The following is a 23,976-nucleotide window of genomic DNA, read 5'->3' as shown; positions in this document are numbered from 1 at the left end:
GATGCCTTATTGATACGAAGTCGACGAAGAGAATTCGGAAGCTTCATAGGTTTGATTGATACATTTGGTGAAGAATGTGTTAGACATCCATTCCAATGTTGAATGCATATATAACAAAGCTAGATTCACGTGTATAGCCAGCCATGCATTGCAATGCAATGCATCTGTTCTGTTCTGTTCACATTGATTTATACTTGAATTTCTAACAATTTTGGGGGTCTTTGATAGACAGTGAAATCTCGAAATTCCATTTTAATTTATAATTAAATCAAACCGCATCAGTCAATCATACTCCCTTTAGGCCTTGGTAGAAGCCTTTATATGCACGCAATGAACTCTTCACATGGACTTCAACCACCATAATGTTTCTTAGGGGCTAAGTCTAGAAGCTGCATTTCATCGTACTACTTGTATTTACCCCAAATTAATAAAAAAATATTTCAACTTTTTAATTATTGTCATATTTTTTTCTTTAATTTCTAATGGAATGATCAAATTTCTTTTCAACTTATGTGATCATTTTATAAAACTTCATAATTAAAGGGCGCAACAAAATAATGGTCTTATGATGAGAGACTATTTGAGCATTAGTATTTTATCCTTTGTTCTCAGTTCCGACTTCCGAGGCTTTAATACTTTTAGGGTTACCTTATAAAACCATTTTGCTAGCGCTTGGTAGAGGCAAGCAGCAGTGCCAAAGTGTTAAGACAAACGGCGCCTCTGCCCCACAACCATGGTTCACGTCTCCTTTTACCGCAACTGTAAGCTCTCTCTCCATCCCTTTCTTTAACAAATCATTTGTTTTTTTTTAACTTTGATCTGCTTTGAATATTTGCCATAGATCTTGTTTTGGTGAAAGAAAATTTGGGTTTTTATTATTTGTGATTTTAGTTAGATTGCATTGTAAATGGAGGGCTGAATGAAGGAGGATCGAGGGTTTCTTGGTTAGCTGATAAATGTGTCGACATTGTTCAAATAAAACTGGGTGTTGTTAGCTGAATTCCTTGTGTTTGTTTTGCTAAATGATTTTTCGGATTATGATTTTGTTTCTCATCGTGATATTGGTAACAGATGGGAAGACATTTAAGAAGCCTCGTCGTCCTTACGAAAAGGAACGATTGGATGCCCAGCTGAGGCTGGTGGGGAGAGTATGGGCTTTGATGCAAGAGGGAGCTTTGGAGAGTTCAGTATGCTCTAAGCCGTATCAGAAATGCTGCAAGGGATCTCCTGACGCTTGACGAGAAGAACCCGCGTCGGATCTTCGAGGGTGAGGCCCTTCTTCGCAGGATGAATCGGTATGGGCTCTTGGACGAGAGCCAGAACAAACTTGATTATGTCTTGCCATTGACTGTTGAGAATTTCCTAGAACGTCGCCTCCAGACTCTCGTGTTTAAGTCTGGTATGGCTAAATCCATCCACCATGCCCGAGTGCTGATCAGGCAGAGGCATATAAGGTGAGCATAATTAACTTTTTGTGATGCCAGATTGCCAGTTAAATGATGATGTAAATCTCAAGTTTATGCAGTTTGTTTCTGATTTATTGATTCTCATAAATAACATGATTTAGTAGTTAAGTATAGGAATTCAGTAAAACACATCTACAACACTCTCACACACCGAGTTTGAGTAACGTAGCTCTTTGGTGTTCTGCATTGGAACCATTTTGCTTCTGTTTGATTCCTTTGTTATACAACCACGGCTGTTTTTTTTTATTCCAAGTCTAATCTATTAATGCTAGTTTATTCGATTCTATTTCTGTTCAAATCTTTTCGGATATGTTTATGTTACTGCATCATAGTTATCATTTGCTGATCAATACTAATCTCGATTTCCTCTGCTCGCGCAGGGTTGGAAGGCAGGTAGTCAACATTCCTTCATTTATGGTGAGGGTCGATTCTCAAAAGCACATTGATTTCTCTCTCACAAGTCCATTTGGTGGTGGACGTCCCGGAAGAGTGAAGAGAAGGAATCAGAGGGCTGCTGCCAAGAAGGCTGCTGGCGGAGATGGAGACGAAGAAGATGAATAAGTAATGGGACTTTGGATCTTTTGCTGGTAGTCTCTGTAGGGCTATCACATCTAGAAGCTAGTTTTCCATGATCTAGAAAGTAATGTCTGGGTGTTTTACTTTACTGAATTTTGCTAAATTTCCGAGAGAAATATGAGTTTAAGTGTATCCCACATTTGATTAAGATGGCTGTTTGAATTTGATTATCAGAATTCATAAAACAGGTGGTCCACTGGTTTCTTTTTTAATTATGGGTTATTCGAGTTGAACTCAAATTTTGACCCGAATATTGATCTCTACACACAGCTGCTACCTGCTGGATTTAAAAACCGCGTCCAATGAAAGTAAACGCAACAATTAAAAAAATCACAGAACTTTGGCAACAATCATCCAATACACCGGCTTTCTTCAATAAAACTTGTTCAGCTTCTTCAAATATTCATCACAAGAAACTCAACAATGGCTTCCGTTAACCCCTTAAAAGGGTATGACAAAATAAGCCGAAGCGACGTCGAAGATCAAAAGCCTCAACCAAAAGTGGCCTCGAGACGTGCCTCAGCCGCCACCATCATCATCATCTCTGCAGTTCTCCTCTTCACTCTGGTCATCGCCTTAACTGTTACTGCTCTGATGCTGGAAAAACACATCAAAGACAAAGACCCACCGGCTCAGTTGAGTCAGTCAAGACCGTCTGCAACCTTACTCGGTACCCTGAGTCATGTTTCACCGCTCTATCTCCTCTCAACGCCTCCAAAAACCCCAACCCTGAAGCCTTCCTCGGCCTCTCTCTCCGAGTGTCCATCACCCATCTCTCGGATCTCGCTTCTTTGTTCAAGTCTCTCAACGATCTCCACTCACAACCGGCTTTAAAAGACTGCTTGATCCTGTTCAACGATGCCCTAAGTCGACTCAATGATTCAGTGTCTGCGATGAAGGCTCAGCCGGGATTGACCAAGGGGAAGATGAGTGATATCCAGACTTGGATCAGTGCTGCAATGACTGATCAGGACACGTGTAATGATGGGTTGGAAGAGATGGGATGGACGGCCGGTGATGAAGTCAAATCTCGAGCTCGAAGCTTTAAAGAGTCTGTTAGTAATAGTTTGGCCATTGCTGCCAATATGCAGAATCTTGCACACAAATTTGGTCTCACCATGCGCTGATATGCCTTATTGCTGGTGTTGTATACACTTTACAAGCGTATTAGTGTCGAATAAAAATAATTTTTGCATCAAATTAATTCAATTAACGGTGTCAATTGAGTATTAGTTCAACTGGTAGCGTTGCTGTTAACAAATTTTGGAAATCGACTGAGTACTAACTCGAATCCGATAAAATAGAATCGATTTCAAATTTCAACTTAACTTTTGTTTTCATTTTCTTCAACTGTAAATACGAGAAGGAAGTTTTAGCGATTGTCTCCAAAAATGGCTTCTAAAACAGGGCATAACAGTAGACAGCAAGATAAACTTTTTGAGTGAATAAACATGTCAACAGCATCAGATAGCAAACCTGTTAAAATGTTCAATGAGCAGAGTGAGTAGTGGTGGCTGTCTTCTTAAAATCGATCTTGTCGACTTTAACCTCTCCGTCAATGAGTTCATAGACATAGACCACGACGCGTAGCCCGTCGATATCCATCAGGACAAAGCTTGGGTTGACGTCATAAGTGATGCTGCTATATGCGCCGGTAGCAGATCCCGGGTTTATAACAACCCCACCTTCATGTTTGTATGCGGTAAACTGGTGGGTGTGACCTGTCACGAGTATGTCTACATCCAGCTGTCTCTGTAGCATGGCTAAGGAATCTAGGTCACCCCAGGGAATAACCTTGATGCATCAAGCCGCATTAAGAGTGATTAGTGTCGTCTGAAATGTACGTATCAACATAGGTTTGGAGATATAACCCTCCATGGATCCTTCAAATACATGAGAAAACTAGAAAAAAATGAGCATATTCAATGTAGGACACATTCCCATATCCAATACTTAACTCTTGAGACCGAGTAACATAGGTGTAGGTCATCATTAGCATGAATTCACATATTTTTCACAGTAGCGGGAGACGAATGCTTCATTATAAAATTTATAGAAGCCAAATTTATGGCAACCTAATTACGGATTTAAAGTGCAAAGTTATACACCATTGGAAAGATGAAAAAACCATACAAGGTACAGGAGTTCCATACCTGATGACCATGGCACAAACCCAACTTGAATTGTCCAATAGTTAGCATCTTGGTCTCGGGATATCTTGTTTCTTCATCGTATTCACCTCTGGTAATATGCAAGTCAGGGCAAAGAGTCTTCAAGTAATCTTGAACCTCCTGAAATTTTAGTCCGAATTTGCTTAGCCATTGGTAATTATAATAAGAGAAAGACAGCTTAAAACCTTAAGTCATTAACTCTGTACTATTCTGCCACTGGACAGCAAAACATTATAACTACTTAATGCTATGTTACACGGACTCTTTGTTTTCTAAAATATGACACATTTTCCGTATACATATTCGGAGATAGAGTTACTGTCCGACGAATATATGGAAAAACTTAAAATCAAACATACTCAAGATGGCCTAAATGCATTTGAGACCAAACATCAGGGGCGTGGGGGCAAGGTGCGCGACCGCGCAGGGCCTCAAAAATAGAGGCCCGAAATCGAATATATTTATCAGTTGTTGTCATTAATAAGCATAAAAATAGGGATCCCGAAATCGAGTATATCTATCAGTTGTTGTCATTAAGAGGCATAAAAATAGGAGCCCGAAATCGAATATATCTATCAGTTGTTGCCAATAAGAAGCATAAAAATAAGAGTCTCGTAATCGAATATATCTAGAACATAGGGCCCTTTATAAGAATTTGCACAGCCCGACAACCTAGCCACGGCCCTGCCAAACATGATAGGAGGAAGGGAATGTCTTGTGATGAAATCAAGGTAACAAAATGATAAACAGAAGCAATAATATTTAGAAAATTACAATGATAGAATGAAACAATTATAGATGATCGGTTAAAGTACTAACAGTAGAATATGGTAGCTTCTTCTGCTTTTCCCAAATTCAAACTATAAACATGAAAGAATAAATGGAGAATCTTGTGTATATAGTCTATAATACTGTAATGCATGAAGTAGCAAACAATACACCTTCCCCTATTTGCAGCTCAAACTTCTTAAAATTGGCAAAGACATGAAACCCAGATTAAATTAGGCATAAGATTTCAATCACAACACAACCCAAATTAGACTCAGCTGAGAAACATCAAACCCAAATTTAACTAAGATATCAGCTGCAACACAACCGAACAGAAAAGGGAGAGAAAATCCCAGAAAGGGAAAGAAAAATGGGATACCTTGATGCAAAGATTGCCAGTGCAAATGATGTGTTGGATCTTGCCAGGAACCAGCATTGACTTGAATTTCGGAGGGAGATCAGCCGCCCGATGAGGTATATGCAGATCCCCCAAAGCCAAAACCAGGACCATCTTTTTCGTCTTCCTCTAATATCTACCAATAACTGCACACTTAATTCAGAGAATTTTGAAATGAAAAGGAACCCAGCAAGGTAAACATGAAAATGAAAAAATATATATATGGTATGAAAATTTTGGGATTACTATTCAAGGATTTGGATTGACTTTTCGGGATGAAACCCAAAATACACAAAAAAAAAAAAGGAGAAAAATAAAAAGAATCTCTTTAGTTTGATTCTTTTGTTGATTTGTTCTTCTTCCCCTCCCGTAGTAATTAAATGGGGGAAAACGGGCGGTTGGGGGCGGATTCGGGTTAGGTTTATATTCGATTTTGATAGATTCATATCAGATTGGATTTAGTTCGAATTTAATTTTGGGTTTATGAAAGTCAGATCAGGTTAGATATTGAGTTATATCAATATCATATTAGTTGATTTACGGTCGAGTCAATACTAAATCGGTTAATTTTTAAATCAAGTAAATCTTAGATTTTTTAAATTAGTTCGGGTTGAGTTGATTACGAGTACAATTGAGTATATATATAGAGTTATTAATATATTTTTGTAAAACCATATATTTTTATTTGCTAATCTTATTATTTAAGTTCAATTTTATTTGAATTCAATTATCATTTAACGATAGTAATTTAATTTAAACTTAACCTATAAGATATACTAGAGTTTGCGATAATAATAAAAGTTAAATATTTACCTCTTGTGACCCCATGAAATATTATTTTCTCTTCTACTATTTGACAACTATGAAAGTGCATAATAACCTTATATTTTAAGGGACGCCCATGTTTTATTGGAAATATTAATATTTTTTAATATTTTCGATACATTACCTAAAATATTATTTTTATTAAAAATATTAATTTCGCTACTTAATTTTTTGTAGAAAAGATAATGTTTTAGGTAGTGCATTACCGAAAATGTTAAACATTTTAGGTAGTGCCTAATATTATCATTTCTGGTAGAAAAAATAATGTTTTAGGTAACGCTTTACCAAAAATATCAAAAAAATATTAACATTTCCGGTAGCATATTTCCTTAGTCGTATATTAAGGCTGACATAACTTAGAGATTCCTTCTTTCAAGTTAGTATAATGCGGAGAAAATTCTTTTTAGCTAATTGCCCATTCTTCCATCAATTCATAATCTAAAATTGTTTAATGGCAATGGGAAATACTTTCACTAAACACACACGATGATGTTTCGTCACCAATAGGAGATTCGTCCAGAGATTATCCTAGTAATTTTATTCTTGCTTTCAATAAATCTTTTAATTTTTCTTTCGTTCTAGAAGCTGAATTGTAGAACGTATTCAAAGATATCAAATTAGAATGGCAATATGATTTTGAGCATGCAGTCGTCCGAGAACGACGTTATTAAACTCCTATCACAATTATTCATGAACCTTATTTTTCTAGGTGAGAACCATCATTGATCTTTGTAATAGGGTATAGTACAAGAGAAACTAATGAAACGACTAATTACATGATCAAATGTGTTTCCAATGAGGTAGAATCTCTAGCTATATACAATTCAATTCCAAATAATCTTTCTCGTATTCTTCGTAAAGATGTCCATGACTTGCCTTATTAACAACTTAGAGATTGATGTGTTAATTTAATCTTTCCTTTTTTTCATTAAAATAATACAAAAAAAAAAGACTCTTTCAGGTGCGTAACTGAGCTTGGACAGGAGGGACACCTATCCAGTGACCCCTATTGCCTCGTGCCCAAAATTATGTATTTTCTATTTAGTCACTCGTTTATTATTTTAATTGTTTTGATTATCAAATTATTTTTTCCAAATTCATACTTGATATTACATTTTATATATTTTGTTACTCACCACCATTAACAACGATGTCAATATGATATTTTTAAATTATTTTTTTACTTTTCACTTAAATAATCTTTTGTTAATTTTTTTTGACAATATGGAGAATTTTTAAATCGAATTTGGGCTATCTTGAAAGAGGATCATACTTGTTTTGTGTAAATAGTTGGATGTTTAATAAATATTTCAAAAGTTTTCTATTTAGAATTTGATATATTTATTCGATAATTTATTAAATGCAATAAAGAAAATAATTTACAAGTAAATTTATTTATTTCTATTTGTTCTTACAATTTAATTCTTTTTTCGATATTTTTTATTAGAGGTATAATTTATAAATTCTTCTCAGATCACTAAAATCTTGTAAACAAGTTTGGACTCTTTGTAAATCAATGAGAATTTTATTTATTATTATTATTCGATTATGAAAGTCTCGGATGTTACTGAGGATGGTAAAGTGTTCAGCGTTCTTTAGGGCGCCCATGATACTCAGCCAATGGCCAGCGAGGACTGTACTCAGTGTCACAGAAAATACAAATATATATACATGAATTATAAAAATCTTTTACATATAAAATAAAAAGGTCAAAAATTAAATATAATCATGTCGAATAAGAAGTTTAGTTATCAAAATTTACATATTATACCAATTCAATATTGATAATAAAAAACGATTATCACGTAATTAAAATATTCTATAAATATTGAAGGTTAAAATTAAAATCAAATTGACATGATGCATAAATATTGAGAGTTAAAATTTATTATAATGACAATCAAAATTACTTAAAAATTGATGGACATTAACGGCGTAATTAATTGTTCTAACATTTTTGTCCATAGTAGTAGAGGTCCTTTCTTTTAATATCATCTGTTATCATAAAATTTCCTATGGAAGCTTGCCAGTAACTTTAGAACTAACAAAAATATATATACATATTCGAGATCAAAGGACCAAGAACTAACCGAATCAGTACCGTCTTGTCCAAGTAGACTTGATAGGTTTACTGCAACTGTCGAAAACAATGCCGATACAAGTTAGCTTAGTTAACAAGAAACACAGATCTATTGAAGTTCTAGGACACTCTAATACGCAGAACAACTATGAATAGCAATAATACAACATCAGTAGCAAGGCAAGCTTCAACAAACAAACGAAAATAAACTTTTATAACGATGATTGTTTTGTGGCCATGTTGAAAGTTCGAAACCTATTGATTTACACTCACAAACACCGAGAAATACCGAATTTTTCATTGGCACCTGGCCTATGCACACCTCTTATTGACCCAGTTTCAGTTTCATAGTATGTTCTAATAATTTTATACACCACAAAGCATATGAATTTTGAACCTATTCGTGCTGAATCCTCAATTCACAACGAGATCATCTCCTCCACTCTACTTGAGTCGCCTTTGCTGCAAGATTGAACAAAAACGAAAAGGTGGATTTATTAACATGGGGAGATGGAAACCATTTTCGGTAAAAGAAATGGCTAGCATTCTTTAGTTTTTTATGTTATAGAAGGTATAGATCACTGTCTAGATCCATGCCTATTCGTTTAGCAAGGACAAGGCTGAAGGAAAGCATTAACCGCTAACCAACCGACATTGCTGAAACATGTCTACTAATTAAACTAATATACAGCCTTTAGGGAAGTTGTACGATGAACGTGTCAGACTTGAGACAAGCTTGAGAAAAAAGAACTGACAAGTTCTAACCAAGAATCAGCATTTCATACCATTTCTGTCTCTGGATGACAATGCTCTCTCGCTTTTGCTACCTTCTTTCCCTGCATGAACCAGTCTCTGTCCCCTTGGTGACTGTGAGCTGCTTTTACCGTTAGCTGAAAATGGCAAAGACTGGCGACGAGTGAGATTATTTTTGTCATCTCCATCCTGACCAGATCGAGGAGAACCTTGCAGTCTCAGCTTAGCCTTGGCAGATTCAGTTGCTGCCATGTAGCTTGGAAGTGGAGGACTGATTTGAGGCCCATTTTCTGTATGATCTTGGTTTGCTGGATTAAAAGCTTTCCTGCTGGACTTCTGATTCTCATTGTTCATCGAGTCGTCCTTCCTTTTCAGCTCCACATTTGCCGCGGAAGTTTTATTACCCTTGACAGTTCTATCAATTGAAGGCTTTGAATCAACAATAGCAGGATCCGCATGAAATATATCCAATGTCTCATTCATCACCAATGGCCATGACACAGTTTCATTGTCAACTGATTTTGAAACTGCCAAAGTTGTCTCTTTTTTCATCTTCTCAGCTGAGCCATTCACTTCCACAGCTATCTCTTTCTTCCCCTTCTCAGCTGAGCCATTCACTTTCACAGCAATCTCTTTCTTCACCTTCTCTGCTGAGCTATTTACTGTCAATGCTATCTCTTTCATCTTCTCAGCTGAGCCATTCACTTTCACAGCAATCTCTTTTTCCACCTTCTCCGCTGAGCTATTCACTGTCAATGCCATCTCTTTCATCTTCTCAGCTAAGCCATTCACTTTCACAGCAATCTCTTTCTTCATCTTCTCTGCTGAGCTATTTACTGTCAACGCCCTCTCTTTCATCTTCTCAACTGTGCTATTTACTGTATCTGTCTCTTGTCTCATCTTCTCTGTTGAGCTGTTTACTGTCATGGCTATCTCTTTCTTCATGTTCTCAGGTGCTTTATTTATTGTCAAGGGCGTCTCTTTCTTCTTCTTCTCAGCTGAGCCATTTGTTGTAGCAGTTTCTTCTCTCATCTTCTCAGCCGAGCTATTTACCATCACGGCTGTCTCTTTTTTCATCTTTTCTGCCGAATTATTTATTTTCAAGTCCGTCTCTTTGTTCATCTTCTCAGCTGCGCTATTTCTTGTGGTAGTCTCTCTCACCTCCTCAGTTGAGCTAGTTACTGTGACGGACATCTCGTTCTTCATCTTCTCGGCAGAACTATTCACTGTCAAGGCCATCTCTTTGTCTATCTTCTCAGTCAAACTATTAAGGCTCTGTTCCACGATATCTATGTTAGTAGTGCTTGAGACCTTCTCTGAACTCGGCTTTGGCTTTTCAAATTCAGCCTCTGACTGCACTGAATTTTCTACTACAGAATTATGAACCTTTCTCAAGTTGCGTTTAACCTTTTCAAACTCATTTTGTGGGTTTTCCTGCACTGACGACTCAGCGGGATTGCTGGAAACTTTCCTCAGGTTACGCTTGGGCTTGTCAAATTCAGAGGTTGCTAGAACAGAGGTACCATCCAGATTTGCAGGACGAATCCTGCGAACACTCAGTTTTGGTCGACCTGTATCAATGTCAACATGACCATTAGCCTGTTTCCTCTGCAACTTAGAGCCGGAGGCCTTTCTCGGTTGAGGAACTGGTTTCCAGAAGCAGGATGCTGACCAGCGCTCTAACCAGTTCCGGACAGAATTAGGTTCCCCAGCATCAACATGGAGGAGCAGAGGCAATATAGGAAGTGATGAAGCAACAAGCTAAAGAAGAAAAATCCAACGGTCACTTGGCTAATGTGAAAGAGAAAAGTAAGCCCAATAAAAGGGACAAATCAAACAAATTCCATTTTAAGAAATCATGTCTACTGACTGGGGATAGCTAACAATATGCTTCTTAGCACCTAATATTTTTAGGTTTGATTATGCGCAATATTTTTGTACCGCTGATTCAGATTTTCATAAAGACATGAGAAATATCTTTGCATAATCTAGTGAGAGAGAATTATCAATCAGGCTTCCAAACATCTACGTCTCACGTCTGGTAGTCAGGAAACGTTAAATGATACTTTTGAGCCTACCTAATATTAATGAAACGGGAGAGTAAGTATTAGCAAGAAAAGTTAGCATAATCTTCATTGAACAAGAATAAATTCATATATTTTTGCCGATCTATTTTATTCATGAAGCAATATTAATATTTGAAAACTTGGGAAATGAAAATTATCGCCTGAATAAGCCACGTACCATGATACGATGGATCAGACAGCTAGATAAAGCCAAAGGCCAGGTAGTTACGTAATGTTTTCCAGGTCAAAAAAAAAAGTTATAGATAAGGATAAAGCCACCGAAGCATAATAGCCAATGCATGGAGTCATCTCCAGAAGAGGGGCACAGTATCAAGATAAACTCCATATATTTTCTATTTCATAAATAAGAAATGTAAGCACAATACCAACCATACCTTACGAACAAAAGCATTTTCTGACAACTTTCCAATGCGAGCAGACTTATTCACTCCAAGAGAAGCCACAGGATTGCTTTCCTGCCAAACGATGAAATAAGATTAACAAAGCAAAAATGGCCAGCTTACCTATTTCTTGAATAATTACAAATTTAATGCAGGAAGATGAGGATGAGGACTAAAACAAAAGAGCATGTTCTATACTTCAAAAATTCATATATGCTACTAAATCCTGCAGATCGTGATTACTGGAAGTAAAAGTTTACAAGCAATGACAAGAGTTAACTTCAAAAGCATTTTCACCACTCAAATTGTAAATGACTACCCGTCGAACCCGAAGTATGTGGTGTTAAGTTCTGCTCAAACCTCAGGCCAAAAATCTCTTTTTAACAGTTCTCACTAAACATGGCTCATGATGGTCTAATCAATTAGTTTACATATGGACCATCAAAGAGAATTTGAATGAAAGGGATGGTGATTGTATGATAAATTTCAATTATTAGCAACCAGGATGAGAGCATATACTTAAAGAATTTCCCAGATGAATCATGAATAGTAATTGGTCCATGATCAAATTCCCAAAAGTATTACCTGAAGATTCATTTGATTGAGTTTCTTCTGCACTTCAAGACCACCATCAGAATGCCTGGCCATTACTCCACGAACGTGAGCTTGTAGCTTGACAATTCCCATCATACAGAACAAAGTAGTAATAGCTTGCCTTCTAACCAAGTGACCACGAATAAGTGCCTGCAGCCTTATAATGGCTTTGAGGGCCCCGAATGCTCGGCGTGCCTTCACATAATTAACTGATATTAGTAGAAGGATAATCTCAAGTAAAGGTTCTTACTAAACTATTTGAAAAATGATAGTAAAATTGCACAGGAAAAAAGAAAAAAAATACCAGGTAACCCCTAAAAGCAGCCTTAACAATGGTTGCTGCTTGTTCTTCCTTAACCCTTTCTGGATCATATTGCGAATCTTGGAGAGTGGAACTTGGAGAATCTATGCCTTGACTCACTGGCAGTGATATCCCGTCATCATTAGATATATTTGCAGCCTCATTGTTTTTCACTTCTAATTTCCTTTCATCCCTCTCATTAGCATATGGATTAAGCTGTGAAGAAAAGGGAGGAGCCACCGCAACATCAGTTTCTGATGCCCTGACTGCAACCAATACCTCCTTTACATTGGCAGCATTCTGCAGATAACAGTTCAAATGAAAAACAGAAAGCATGTATTAATATTTTAGGATTGATGGAAGAAAGATGCCAAATCATGTTTATCTCATGATTCCAGGAAAGAAATGATATATTCCCAAGATAAAAGCATCGAAACAACCATGTTAAATACAACAGCTCCCAAAGAAATTTCCAGGCAGCTAATGTTTCAATCAGTTAATCTTACATTTAGTTAATTTTCTCGTGAATGGAACTAAGCCATAAAAAATAAACCAAATAACAGAGGAACCATCCATAAACTGAAAATTATTCAGATATATGCTATAGAGAGAAAGAATACAGTTGATAAACTATCACATAAGAATTTGCAAACACAGAGTTTGCATTATTGGATGCCACAGTTTAAGAAGCAGCTCTTGCCTCTCAATCTAAGATGGAACCACATGCCACAAGTTATTAAGACAAACAGTTGCTGAAAGAGATATATAAATCAATTTCTTTAACACAGTGCACCTTGAATCAGATAATATCAATAAATGGAATCCTAAGCTCTTTTCATAGAAAATACATTTTCTTGATAGCCAAATGATTTAAAGGAAACACTTCATATATCATAGCATTGCAAACAGTATTTTATTATCGCGCAAAATATTAGCAAAAGTAAATATTATATTATAATATATTATTAGCGGTTTCTCATGCACATGATCTAAACATCTATGTGATTTTTAGTAGTAATTAGTAAAATTTATTACCCCTCTTCGTTTATGGTAACCAGTTTTGGAAGTTCTCTTTCCAAAAAACACCGTCTTAATCCATTTCCCTGGTGATTTTCCCATAACGCAAAGACCACGAGAAACTGAAAATACCTGTAATAGACTTTCAACATCATTCTATGTTGTAACAGCTTAAGAATACATTAACCCTAAATTCAAGAATCATTAAAAAATGTCAAACGACAACAGAAGCCACGCTTAACAAATTACAGTAAAATAAAAGTTCTACAAACAATTATAAACAAAAGGCAAAGCAAATTACTAGAATCAGCTAAGGATCCATTGATCTAACAATTTCTAAGCCAAATTGTATAAAAATAATAAATTAAATTCATTAGCCGTTACAGGTACGATGTACTGGTAGATGAAATCAAAAGAAAAACAATATGGCGCCAAAATAAAATAAACAAAGGAAAACATTTTACGACTAAATAATTTACACCAGATCTGATACTTACCTCGCAAATGCAATACTTTCGAAGTTCAAATCTATAGTTCCTGATTTTCAAAAACACCTTTGTTTTCCTTTGCTTTCTTCAAAATCAAATAAAAAAAGAAAAGAAAAGAGAGAAAATGTAAATCAAAATTTACCGTGAGAAAGCTAGCGCATATCAGAGAGTAAGCTTACAAGCAAAACTGGAAGATTTTCTATTTGTTTTGGGTTCGCTTTTGTTTTGCTCTGGTTTTGTATAGAGAGTGAGGGAAGTTCCAAAAATAACGATGGGTAATCTGGTACGTGCAGTTCCAGTGTAATGATTTTTCACTAGATTGATTTGAGCCGTTGGATGGTACCGACAGTGGATATTTGATCGTTGGGATTAAAGCAGATAGGAGTTGGCATAGGGGATGATTTTAAGATTTTGGGTTGCCTGGCCCACATTACGTTACTTCGGGTACTTCGGGAACGAACAAAGAAGCAACGACTCAGTTTTAGAAAGTGTCAATATAGAATTTGATACCTACATTTTATTCTAATGTTCAAATTAGTACTTTACTTTTATATAAATATATAATTTGACCAAATGATATAATGATATTTAAAATAGGTCTCTAGGTAAAATAATAATAATAATAATAATAATAATAATAATTAATTATGATTGTGGTTGGAATAAGTTTATGTTAACAATTCATCTTTTTTAATTTAGACAAAAAATTATAATTCTGGATAATGGCGTTTGGTTGATAATGAAAGTAGAGGGAAATAAGCAATATATTTGTGTAAATCAGAATTAAGAGGGAGTTTGTCTTATTTTCAATCGTGACGGATGAATATTTTATATTATTTACTCTCAAATATTAGATATATAATTATTATGACTATATAGAGGTTAATATGCTAAAAAATATTAGTTGTCAGTTATTAGATTTTGTTATAATAGATTACATGGAACAAGTCATAAATCTAATCAGGACTGTAATCATCTAAAGATTATTGTATTTAAAAAAAATATTAGATTGAAATTAGAAAAAAAAAGTATATACTAAATTAAACAATGAAATCAAAATTAAGTATTGAATGGTTTGAATCTAGATTGTTTAAAGAGTATAATATAATTTCATTACATCATATATTTGTTGGTGTATATATGAATATGAATATGTGCTGATATATAGTATAAATTATTATATATTTTATAAAATCTATCAGTTTATTTTACCTTGACGTGACTTATACTCAAATTACATTTTTATCCTCCACCTTGTTGCTATACGTGAAAGTTACTATTAATTGATAGCGGCAGATGCACGGGTGTAAGGCAATATATATATATAATTATGATATAGAATAATAATTTTATAAAAATTATGTAAATTTTATGATATTTATTAATCAAACTCATGATATCAATTATCGTATTTGATTTCAGATAATTCATTTTTCTCTTTTTTAAACAAAACCATTATGCTGTAAAATAATAAATGATTAATTTTTAAAATATAATTATTAATATATAATTTATTAATTAATTAATTTGATCAAATATTATAAAAATGTATTATGAAATGATGCTATTAATCTATTTTCTCTATTTATATAGACTAATTTTATTATATATAAAATATAAATAAAAAGATTTTACTAATAAAACTACTATTTTCAGGTTGTTGTATATTAACATTTCACCTAACTCGATGAATATAGTTGTCAATCGCTACATTAAATTGATACAATGCTTTTAATTACAAATATTATATTAATTAATCTTAAAGAAGACCCATAAGTATTAGTTAGCAATAACAGAGCGAGACTGTTGATATTTTGGTTTTCACGATCAACTAAATTGATAGATCATAATTTTATTTTTGTATAATTTTATAAATTGTTTTATATTAAATAGTTTATAATATGTTTGTTACATTGTAAGAGTTGATATCGATAATATAAATAATCCCATAAATAAAAGACTCAAATTTTACGTAAAATCCCTAATAAAAAAATACTTAAGGTAAAAAAGTTTAACGATACAAACGATTGATTTGAATGGCTTAAACAACTTTCACGTCTTAATGTTAATGTTAATTTTAATCTCTATTATCAAATATCGTTGAACTTTAGACGAGCTATTATTTATGCTATTGAACTTCCAAAATGCTCCAATTATAACACTTAATATGTTATTTTAGCTAATAAACTTTAGGGGTGAACCAATTTTATCACTGGACTTTTAAATTGGTTCACTTTTAGGCATTATATTTTTCCGATTACCATTGGCAATGAATCGTCGCTGTCATTGGTATCCATTCGTGATAAAATCGATATAAAAAACAAAATTGACATCAAAACATTCACATTTTGATATCAATCATGTCACGAATGACAATCGATAACGTGTGACGATTGGTACCAACGACGGTTGGAAAAATTCAACGCCTAACACGAAATTTGTTCAAAATTTAATGGCAAAATCAATACACTTCTAAAGTTTAATGTCTAAAAATACGTCATGTTAGGCATAAATAACTGCGACAAAATGATATTGTTTTGTTCATGTATCACAGTGATAAAAAGATACATCCACATCATCGTATCATTAGAATTTAATGGTCCAGTGATATAATCGAAGTCAAAACTAAAATTTAGTATTATAATTAGAGAATTTGAAAGTTCAATGACATAAACAATATAATGCCTAAACTTCAGTGATATAGGGTAAAATTTTGTCATTTTATTTTCTCATTGCCTATAAAATTATCTTTTTCTTATCACCTACCGTCAAATGAGATTTTGACGTATTACCCCATTTTCTCCTTTCCCGATTATGATATTAGATGTTTTCCCACATATACCCTCATTGTCGGCAATTAATTACCAGTCCTATAAGAGAAATAACAACTTTAATTTGAATTTCTACAAATTTTTATTGTCCTAAAAGGTACATCAACAACCCTAAAGGAAAATTTTGTTTTTATTTGGAACCAACTACTCTCTCGGTAATGGTCTTGATGTGTGGGATCCCTCAACAAACATACATTTGTTAGCATTTAGTGCTATTTTTTTTCTTTGGGTAAACTACATTAGATAATCATTCAAGTACATTAAAATATTTTTTTGTCAACGAAATTTTAAATATTATAAAACAATCATCAATTTTATCAAATTGTTGCAAAAATAATTCTTATATGTTATAAAATGGTAATAGTTTTTTGGGGGTAAATTAAACGTTTAGTACCTCAACTACCACTTTTGTTCTGTTTTGATTACCCATTTTTTCTTCTTCAAAATCATACATAACGTTTAGTTTTGATTTCATTTTAGTCATACGTCATTAAAAATAACAGTGATGTTGATGTGACACCATATGATAATGCCACATCAGCAGTTCTACTAATTTTTAAATGGTGGGTGACCAAAATGTAACATTATATATGATTTGAAAAAAATAGTTGGGTGATCAAAACAGAACAAAAATGATAGTTGGAGTACTAAACATGTAGTTTACCCTATTTTTTTATAAGTTTAAAAACAAATTTATAATAATTCAAGAAGTATAAAAGATATTATAATAATTTGATTTTTTATAATAATATTGTAAGTATATAAGAAATTTAATAATTATTTAATTTTTTTAAAAAAAATTATAGATTAAATTATTTTAATATGATTGAGTATTCTCTAATAATGTGATATAATTATAAGCCATATCTTCAATAAAAATATCATATCAATTTTAAGGAATTTACTTTTAGATATACTAAAGCCTTTTTCATGATTAAGAGATAATCTTAAATTTGATTACTAGAGTTTATAATTAGATGATGATAACTATGATGATGGTACTTTATGAAACTCTAATACATAATTTAAAGCTACAAGTGAAAAAACATTTGAAAGGCCTAATATGCAATAAATGTCTTATTTTTCTTGTACTAGGGGTCCATCAATCTCAATTTGATATTCTCATTTGATATCATTAACATGAGTTTCAAATAAACAACTATAACCATCAATTTGACACGAATTGAGTTATTTCAATCATTAAACGTTGGTGGTTATTTTTAGAGGCTTTGAGTTTGAGTATAACATTTATAAGAGTGTTTGAGCGTTCGTTGTCAACTGATTGAGAGTCTTTCAAATAGATGTTACCTTATAGTCACCCCAACTAGTCCAAGAAATTAACCAAATTATAATTAAAAAAAATGAAAAAATCATGTGTGTCATATGATAATAGTATATAAAAAATAATTAAATAAATTGATTTACCAATTAAAAAACTTAATTATTCATATAAGAGTTTATTTTCTTTCAAAATTCAAAAAACTAAAGACATCCTTAAATACGGACCAATAAGCTTGAAAAACCTATTAGGCCCAACCCAAGTTATGTACGCTATAAACTTCCTTTACTACTTCGGCCTTCATTGAGGCTCCATTGTACTCTCCATTCCCAAAACCCTACATCTTTTCACTGAAAACCCTTCATTCCTGTCGGTCTCTCTTATTCATTGATTTGAGCCCCTTCGTCAAGCTTAGCCTTGGGTCTCTCTCTATATTCACAAGGTCATCCCTTTAAAGGTAGTGTTTTTCCCTCCTTCTTTCTAAGTAACCTTTTGATTGCCTGTTTGGTGGCTCTCGTTAGTGATTCTCTTGTTTTCTTCTGCTCTTTTATTGTTTGTTTTAAGGGGCTGTTCATTTGTTCTCACGATGAGCTTGCTCGATATAATAACGAAGGCCTCAGCTAATACTGAGCCGCACAGTTCTCTAGCAGAGCACCCCATACTTCTAAACGCAGATGATATTCTCCTCAAATTAAAGCCTGAAGCTGAAAACCCCAATCCCACATCGCTTGTTAATCCCCTTACGGGCTGGGGAATCTCTCAAACTGATGCTAAACTCATTGAATTGAGTAAAAAGTTTTATACCAAGTTAAATAGAAAGCTCAAAGACATCCATAACTTCAATAGAGAAGAGTTTATTGGTATATTGACTCCATTTATTGAGAAAATTAGGGAGAAAGGTGGGTTTTTTTTTTATCGGGGTCGATTTAAACGATTCTGGTTATACTTCTGTTTTGCTTGAAAAAGTTGGGTCTTTGATTGGTAGAGATGTTTTGAGTTTGGTTTTGGAAGCTTGTATTAGTTTGGAAATTTGGGAATTGTTGGAGGTGTTGATTGTTAATGGCCTGATTGACCATTCTTGTTATTCGAATCTGATTATTAATATTTCTGCCAAGAAAAGGTCGGATTTGCTTTGTCTTTGCGTTAAACAAGCTCGCAATTTGGGTTCGGTTGAGTTGCTTAGCATATTGAAATATTTTCTATGTCCACCTAAAGATGGCTATGCTAGTATGGTTAATGTGAGGAAGGAATGGGAGAGTCAAGCTTTGCTGGCTATTGAAAAGGCCAGACTCGGAAAGAAATCACAGTTGGCCAAGGAGGCTGCGATTTTGCTTATGGTTGCGCATGATGGGTTTTCGGATGCTGAGCTTTGTTTGCATTATTTGTTAGCTTCAAACAATGTCGATGAGGTGATATTGTCATCTTCACTAAGTAGGTTAGTCGGTAAAGAGTTGATGAATTTGATTCGGTACCTTGGGAAATGGTTGAAAAAGTATGAGAGGTTTCCTCAAGCCATTCCATATCCTAAGGCATCCTCTGTTTTGGGCTTGAAGATCTGTGATTGGGTGCCCAAGCTTGAAGATGTCGCAAAATGTCTTGGGTTTGTCGTGGATGAGAACTTCTCTTCTTTGATGTTACATCCCGAGTTCCATGAAGAACTCAAATCCATCGAGGGAGTTGTTAGTTCCCTTGCCTTTGAAGCAAAATTTTGTTGTTCAATGACAAATGTAATCGAGAAGTTGAGAGGAGATTTGCAGAGCTAGGAATTACGGTAACATTGCATAAACACACTCTTTTCCTATCATTTGTGATTTCCCGTGTCTAATATTGTGTTAACTAAACTCTTGTTTGTTTTGGATTGAATCGAAGTAATCTTTAATCTTTTTGTCTGTCATATTCAAATCTTTGAGAGCTTGTGATTGCTTCATTTAGCGTCTATGTTTTGGCAAAATCATCTATCAGCAAGTTTGGAATTTTTTTTCTTGGAGCCTATGATACTTTTATTTAATTACCTGTAAATGTTTAATATCGACCAGAACCCTAGAGAAGTATGTAGGCATACATACGCAGGTAATTGCATCGGTTCCATGATTAGGTAATCTGCCATTTGTCTCTCGTCATCATAAAATACGACGTGATATGATCTCAATACGAAGTATCTTTCTAAGTTCATTTCAATTCCGTGCAAGGGAAGACAGGCAAAGCATGAGATTGAAGACACTTGTATTTACACCTATTGAATCAGATATAAGGAGTTCGATGCTCTTTAAATAAGTTATAGATTCGAGTTTGTGATTGGAAAAAATAATACTACATAGCTTTGTCTGTCATTTAAGGAAGGTTTTTCTTTTTGTATATCTCGAGCCTAATCTAATTTGGACCAAACTCGTTCTGCCTTTTATTGGGTCTACGATTGGTCTGGTATCGTAGTAATTTAAATTTACTGATTCCGTCTAATATTAACTTTAGAAGCATCTGCTTATTTCATCTTCATATTTAAATCTTTTAAATTTTTTTTGAAGTTTCCCAATTTAATTACGAAACAAGTAGAGAATTTTGTACTTTATCTTTCTTTCAATGAAACAAGCAATCCACCCCCACAAGACAGAACATTTCAAGAATGGGATTTTAGGTTAAGAATATAATGAAAGAAAGCTTTACAAGAAAAGCTTTATGAATATAGACAAACCCAAAGTCTTTTATAAACGAAAAGCACAGTTTCAATCCTATAAAAACGATGAATCCATCAAGTTTTGTGTGTATGTCGACTGTTGTTTTATTTTCCAATTAGCAACGGTAAAAAAAGTATCAAATTGAATATGTCGAACGCCAGAGATAGGCTGAGTCAACGGTGGCCGAGCCATATCGCCGAGAAGTTTGTTCCCACATCGTACTGGACTGAGGATTCCGAGGGCAATTATTTGCTTGACATTGACCTTCCTGGTATTAAACCAACCGATCTATTTCCGTTGGTTCATCACTTTTTCTTTTAAATTTCTGTTTTAGGAAATCGATTTAACCAAACTTATTTAATATTAACCGGTTCGGTCGGTTAAGTAGTTAACCGATTTTTTTGTTGGGTCTAAATAATTTAGGGTTCGAACATGATGAGGTGAGAATAGAGCAAGAGTCAGCTGGTTACATAAAGGTCGAAGGAGAAAGGATACCTGATGAAAACAGGTGCATATACATCGACCAAACCTTCCGGTTACCAGAGAATTCAGACACCGAAAACATCCTAGGCAATTTCGACGGTCAACATCTGTGCATTACTGTTCCAAAGAAAATCATCCGGAATACTGTAGATCAGAGTTCACACAAAAAAGAGGAAGACCGCGAAAACGACAGAGATAGAAGAGATATTGAAACGAAAAATGAACGCGAAGAAGGTATCAAGAGCAGCAGTGACCGAACATGTTGTGTTCCGAGTTCAAAGAAACCCGAAGGTAAATACAGTTTGTTATCGGTTATACTCGATGGTGTTGAGCGGAATAAGGGGATTGTTCTTTCGGCTTGTATATCGTTTGCCATTGGGGTGTGGGTGTCCCAGCTTTGGGTCTAAGTATTGTTTGCATTGTTCTTAAATACGTATCAGCGCATACGTAAATCGTCTCTCGTATGTATATACATTCCTGTGTACGTGCATGTGTATACTTGTAATAAACATATTGGCTTTAAAATATAAGGGGTTCCACCAACTAGTTTGGTGTCTTTATTGGCTTGCCAAAGAAGCAATAAGTTGTCTTAATTTACCAAGTAAAACTATCTTTTTAAGTCCAAATAAGTGCATAAATCTACAAATGCTGAAAGAGCTCAATTCAATTTAATTGAAAAGAAAAACCATCCAAATATCGTTTGTTTCGGTTAGTTTACTATCAACACAAAATGAATATCCGGTCGTTGATTAAAGCCAACTAAAACGCAGTGGTCGTGGCTGGCCACATTCTCCGGGCTAACTACCGACTTGATCATCATCAGGTCCTGCAACAGCTTCCCAAATTGGAATCTGTCAGTACAAACTACAACCAATAGTAGCACTAAACAAAAATGCAGGGAGAGTCCAGCTATCATTGCAAAGAAATGCTTACCTTGTTTTGATCCTTTTAGACGCTTCGAAGCTGTTTCTGCAGCTACAAACTATCGTGGCCTCTTCTGCGACTCCTCCTCTAAAAGTCCCAAAGCATACATATATCTAATTATCTGCATATCCTGCTGGCTTCCAGCAAGTTTTTTCAAGAAACCTGTGAAACAAGTAACAGAAGTTAACACCCATATTGGACCTCCTGACACAAAAGAACAGTAAACTACTACCAAGCCTCATTCCAGGATCATGGCCTCGGGTTTATTAAGAATGAAGCAATTGCATATAGATAAGAGAAGGTAAATGGTTTTATAGACTTTACAATGAATCTTATCTTCCAAACCAAGAGCCTTAAATATTTCCGTATTTTGAATATGTCGAGCAACAAACACCAAAACACCGAGAAGCTTGTTGGCATCGAATGCATAGGCCAATCGGAAAGAGGCTAAAAACCACAGGAATCCCAAGACCTCCAATTCATGGCCGGATTCAACTTTCAATTTTGTTTCCCAATCAAAGGCAAGAATTACAGCATTTTCTCTAACATGAGGCTTAATCTCGGGTGAAAGTTCCATCAATTGCTCTAACAAGAGAATACAACTTCTTCTGGCAACTTCTCCTTCGAACTCTCTGTCTCCCTTGCACAAATGTGGTGGGTAAAACCCCTCCATTGCATCCAAGACAAGCTTTCCAGGGTCTCCTGAACGTTGAAGGGCCATAGCAACTTCAGTACCGATTGAACTGTGGTCTTTCCAGCCCTCATTTAGGAACATCTGCAAATTCTTTCCATCCATATTTACACAAAACTGAAGATGTGCTTGTGAAGAATGATCGACGGACAAAATGTTTGCTGCTTCAGCTTTCACTCCAGGATGCAGGGCAGAAGAAAGACTCCTCTTCTTTTTCCACAAGTTCTTTAGAACCTCTGGTCACACCTTTTCACATCAAACTCAAGATCACTGGACTGTTTCTCATTCTATCTCCTTTGTTTTGAAGATAATTCTTCAATCTTCTTCTCTCTTAGTTCGACTTTTCTCAAACATTCATCATAATGCTTCGCGTTTAATTCGACAGCCAGATAACATAGCTCAAGACTTCTTTCTTTTAACTCAACATCTTTACGGCGTCTCATTCATCGTGAAGTTGAGCATTGACTTGAATATTCTTCATCGTGAAGTTAAAATCCAAGTATTGTATGTTACGGGTGGACACGATTCCCTTCGCCGTGAAGATAAAACCGTGGATGACCCCTTTATTGTGAAGTTTGGCTTCGAGTTAGATATTTTCCATCGTGAAGTTGAAATCTACTCTCGAGCAAATTGTGTCGCTTTGAGTTCAATATCCTTCGCCGCGAAGTTGAAATTGACTCTAGCTAAACCTGAAAAGTTATGCATATATGTGATGCTATGGATGCAATGCTCTTATGTGTGCCTAAAATGCATATGCAACATATGTTATCTTGGGGCTCTGGAGAGAAATCTCGATCTTCGATTGCCTGTCTGGAATCTTGATTCTTGAATCTTTAAGTTCTGATCCCTGATTTTAAATTCTTCAAATATTCAAATCTGATGTGCACATTCTATTTTTGATTTGAGAAATGCTTCTCGACCATCTCAAGTACGTGTCTGAGCTGAGTGTAATGGTTCAGATGATGTTTCAAGAGAAGTTGTCTTGAAAGAGATAGAATTCGTTTCAAGGGAAACAATCTTGTTGTTTCATGAAAACGGTCTCAAGGGAAACAAAATTTTGTTTTAAGGGAAATAAATTTGAAGATTGTGTTTCAAGAGAAACTGTCTCAAGGGAGACAAAATTTATTTTAGGGGAAATAAATTCAAAGATTTTGTTTCAAGGGAAACTGTCTCAAGAGAGACGAAATTTGTTT

At 34.7% G+C, this 23,976-nt stretch overlaps 4 protein-coding genes, 1 long non-coding RNA gene and 3 pseudogenes across 7 annotated transcripts; 5 read left to right on the top strand and 3 right to left on the bottom strand.

The window, feature by feature from the left end:
* The first annotated feature begins 718 nt into the window (after positions 1-718).
* Positions 719-2,215, top strand: LOC120162241 (annotated as a pseudogene).
* Positions 2,216-2,418: 203 nt separating this feature from the next.
* Positions 2,419-3,200, top strand: LOC120162231 (annotated as a pseudogene).
* A 257-nt stretch (positions 3,201-3,457) lies between these two features.
* LOC120162260 (vacuolar protein sorting-associated protein 29) lies at positions 3,458-5,546 on the bottom strand. Its single transcript, XM_039172432.1, has 3 exons — positions 5,361-5,546; positions 4,196-4,333; positions 3,458-3,836 (listed from the first exon to the last, which is right to left on the bottom strand). Exons 1-3 carry the CDS (start codon positions 5,490-5,492, stop codon positions 3,531-3,533), a joined length of 576 nt encoding a protein of 191 aa, XP_039028363.1. The 5' UTR covers positions 5,493-5,546; the 3' UTR covers positions 3,458-3,530.
* A 2,923-nt stretch (positions 5,547-8,469) lies between these two features.
* LOC120162201 (protein IQ-DOMAIN 31-like) lies at positions 8,470-14,159 on the bottom strand. Of its 3 annotated transcripts, XM_039172379.1 has the most exons (8): positions 14,046-14,159; positions 13,913-13,952; positions 13,434-13,547; positions 12,402-12,698; positions 12,089-12,292; positions 11,498-11,578; positions 9,069-10,797; positions 8,470-8,745 (listed from the first exon to the last, which is right to left on the bottom strand). In XM_039172379.1, exons 3-8 carry the CDS (start codon positions 13,515-13,517, stop codon positions 8,714-8,716), a joined length of 2,427 nt encoding a protein of 808 aa, XP_039028310.1. In that variant the 5' UTR covers positions 13,518-13,547; positions 13,913-13,952; positions 14,046-14,159; the 3' UTR covers positions 8,470-8,713. The 3 variants fall into 3 exon arrangements, with proteins under 3 accessions (XP_039028310.1, XP_039028324.1, XP_039028318.1); XM_039172393.1 differs by lacking the exon at positions 13,913-13,952 and having other exon boundaries at positions 14,046-14,129; XM_039172387.1 differs by lacking the exon at positions 14,046-14,159 and having other exon boundaries at positions 13,913-14,017.
* On the top strand, positions 11,617-23,913 carry LOC120162286. Its single transcript, XR_005519539.1, has 3 exons — positions 11,617-11,777; positions 23,743-23,747; positions 23,899-23,913. It is a non-coding gene; the product is annotated as an uncharacterized LOC120162286 (long non-coding RNA).
* Positions 18,358-19,993, top strand: LOC120162221 (annotated as a pseudogene).
* LOC120162251 (inactive protein RESTRICTED TEV MOVEMENT 2-like) lies at positions 20,675-21,637 on the top strand. Its single transcript, XM_039172423.1, has 2 exons — positions 20,675-20,956; positions 21,109-21,637. The coding sequence occupies exons 1-2, from the start codon at positions 20,833-20,835 to the stop codon at positions 21,573-21,575; spliced, it is 591 nt and encodes a 196-aa protein (XP_039028354.1). The 5' UTR covers positions 20,675-20,832; the 3' UTR covers positions 21,576-21,637.
* Positions 22,083-22,937, bottom strand: LOC120162268 (truncated FRIGIDA-like protein 1). Its single transcript, XM_039172442.1, has 2 exons — positions 22,417-22,937; positions 22,083-22,254 (listed from the first exon to the last, which is right to left on the bottom strand). The coding sequence occupies exons 1-2, from the start codon at positions 22,886-22,888 to the stop codon at positions 22,151-22,153; spliced, it is 576 nt and encodes a 191-aa protein (XP_039028373.1). The 5' UTR covers positions 22,889-22,937; the 3' UTR covers positions 22,083-22,150.
* Positions 23,914-23,976: the final 63 nt, after the last annotated feature.

The sequence above is a fragment of the Hibiscus syriacus genome, unplaced genomic scaffold (genome assembly GCF_006381635.1).
Source record: "Hibiscus syriacus cultivar Baekdansim isolate YM2019G1 unplaced genomic scaffold, ASM638163v2 tig00002889_pilon, whole genome shotgun sequence".
In the NCBI taxonomy this organism is placed as follows: domain Eukaryota; kingdom Viridiplantae; phylum Streptophyta; class Magnoliopsida; order Malvales; family Malvaceae; genus Hibiscus; species Hibiscus syriacus.
Note: the sequence above shows the minus strand (reverse complement) of the source record. Positions and strands in the feature narration are given on the sequence as shown.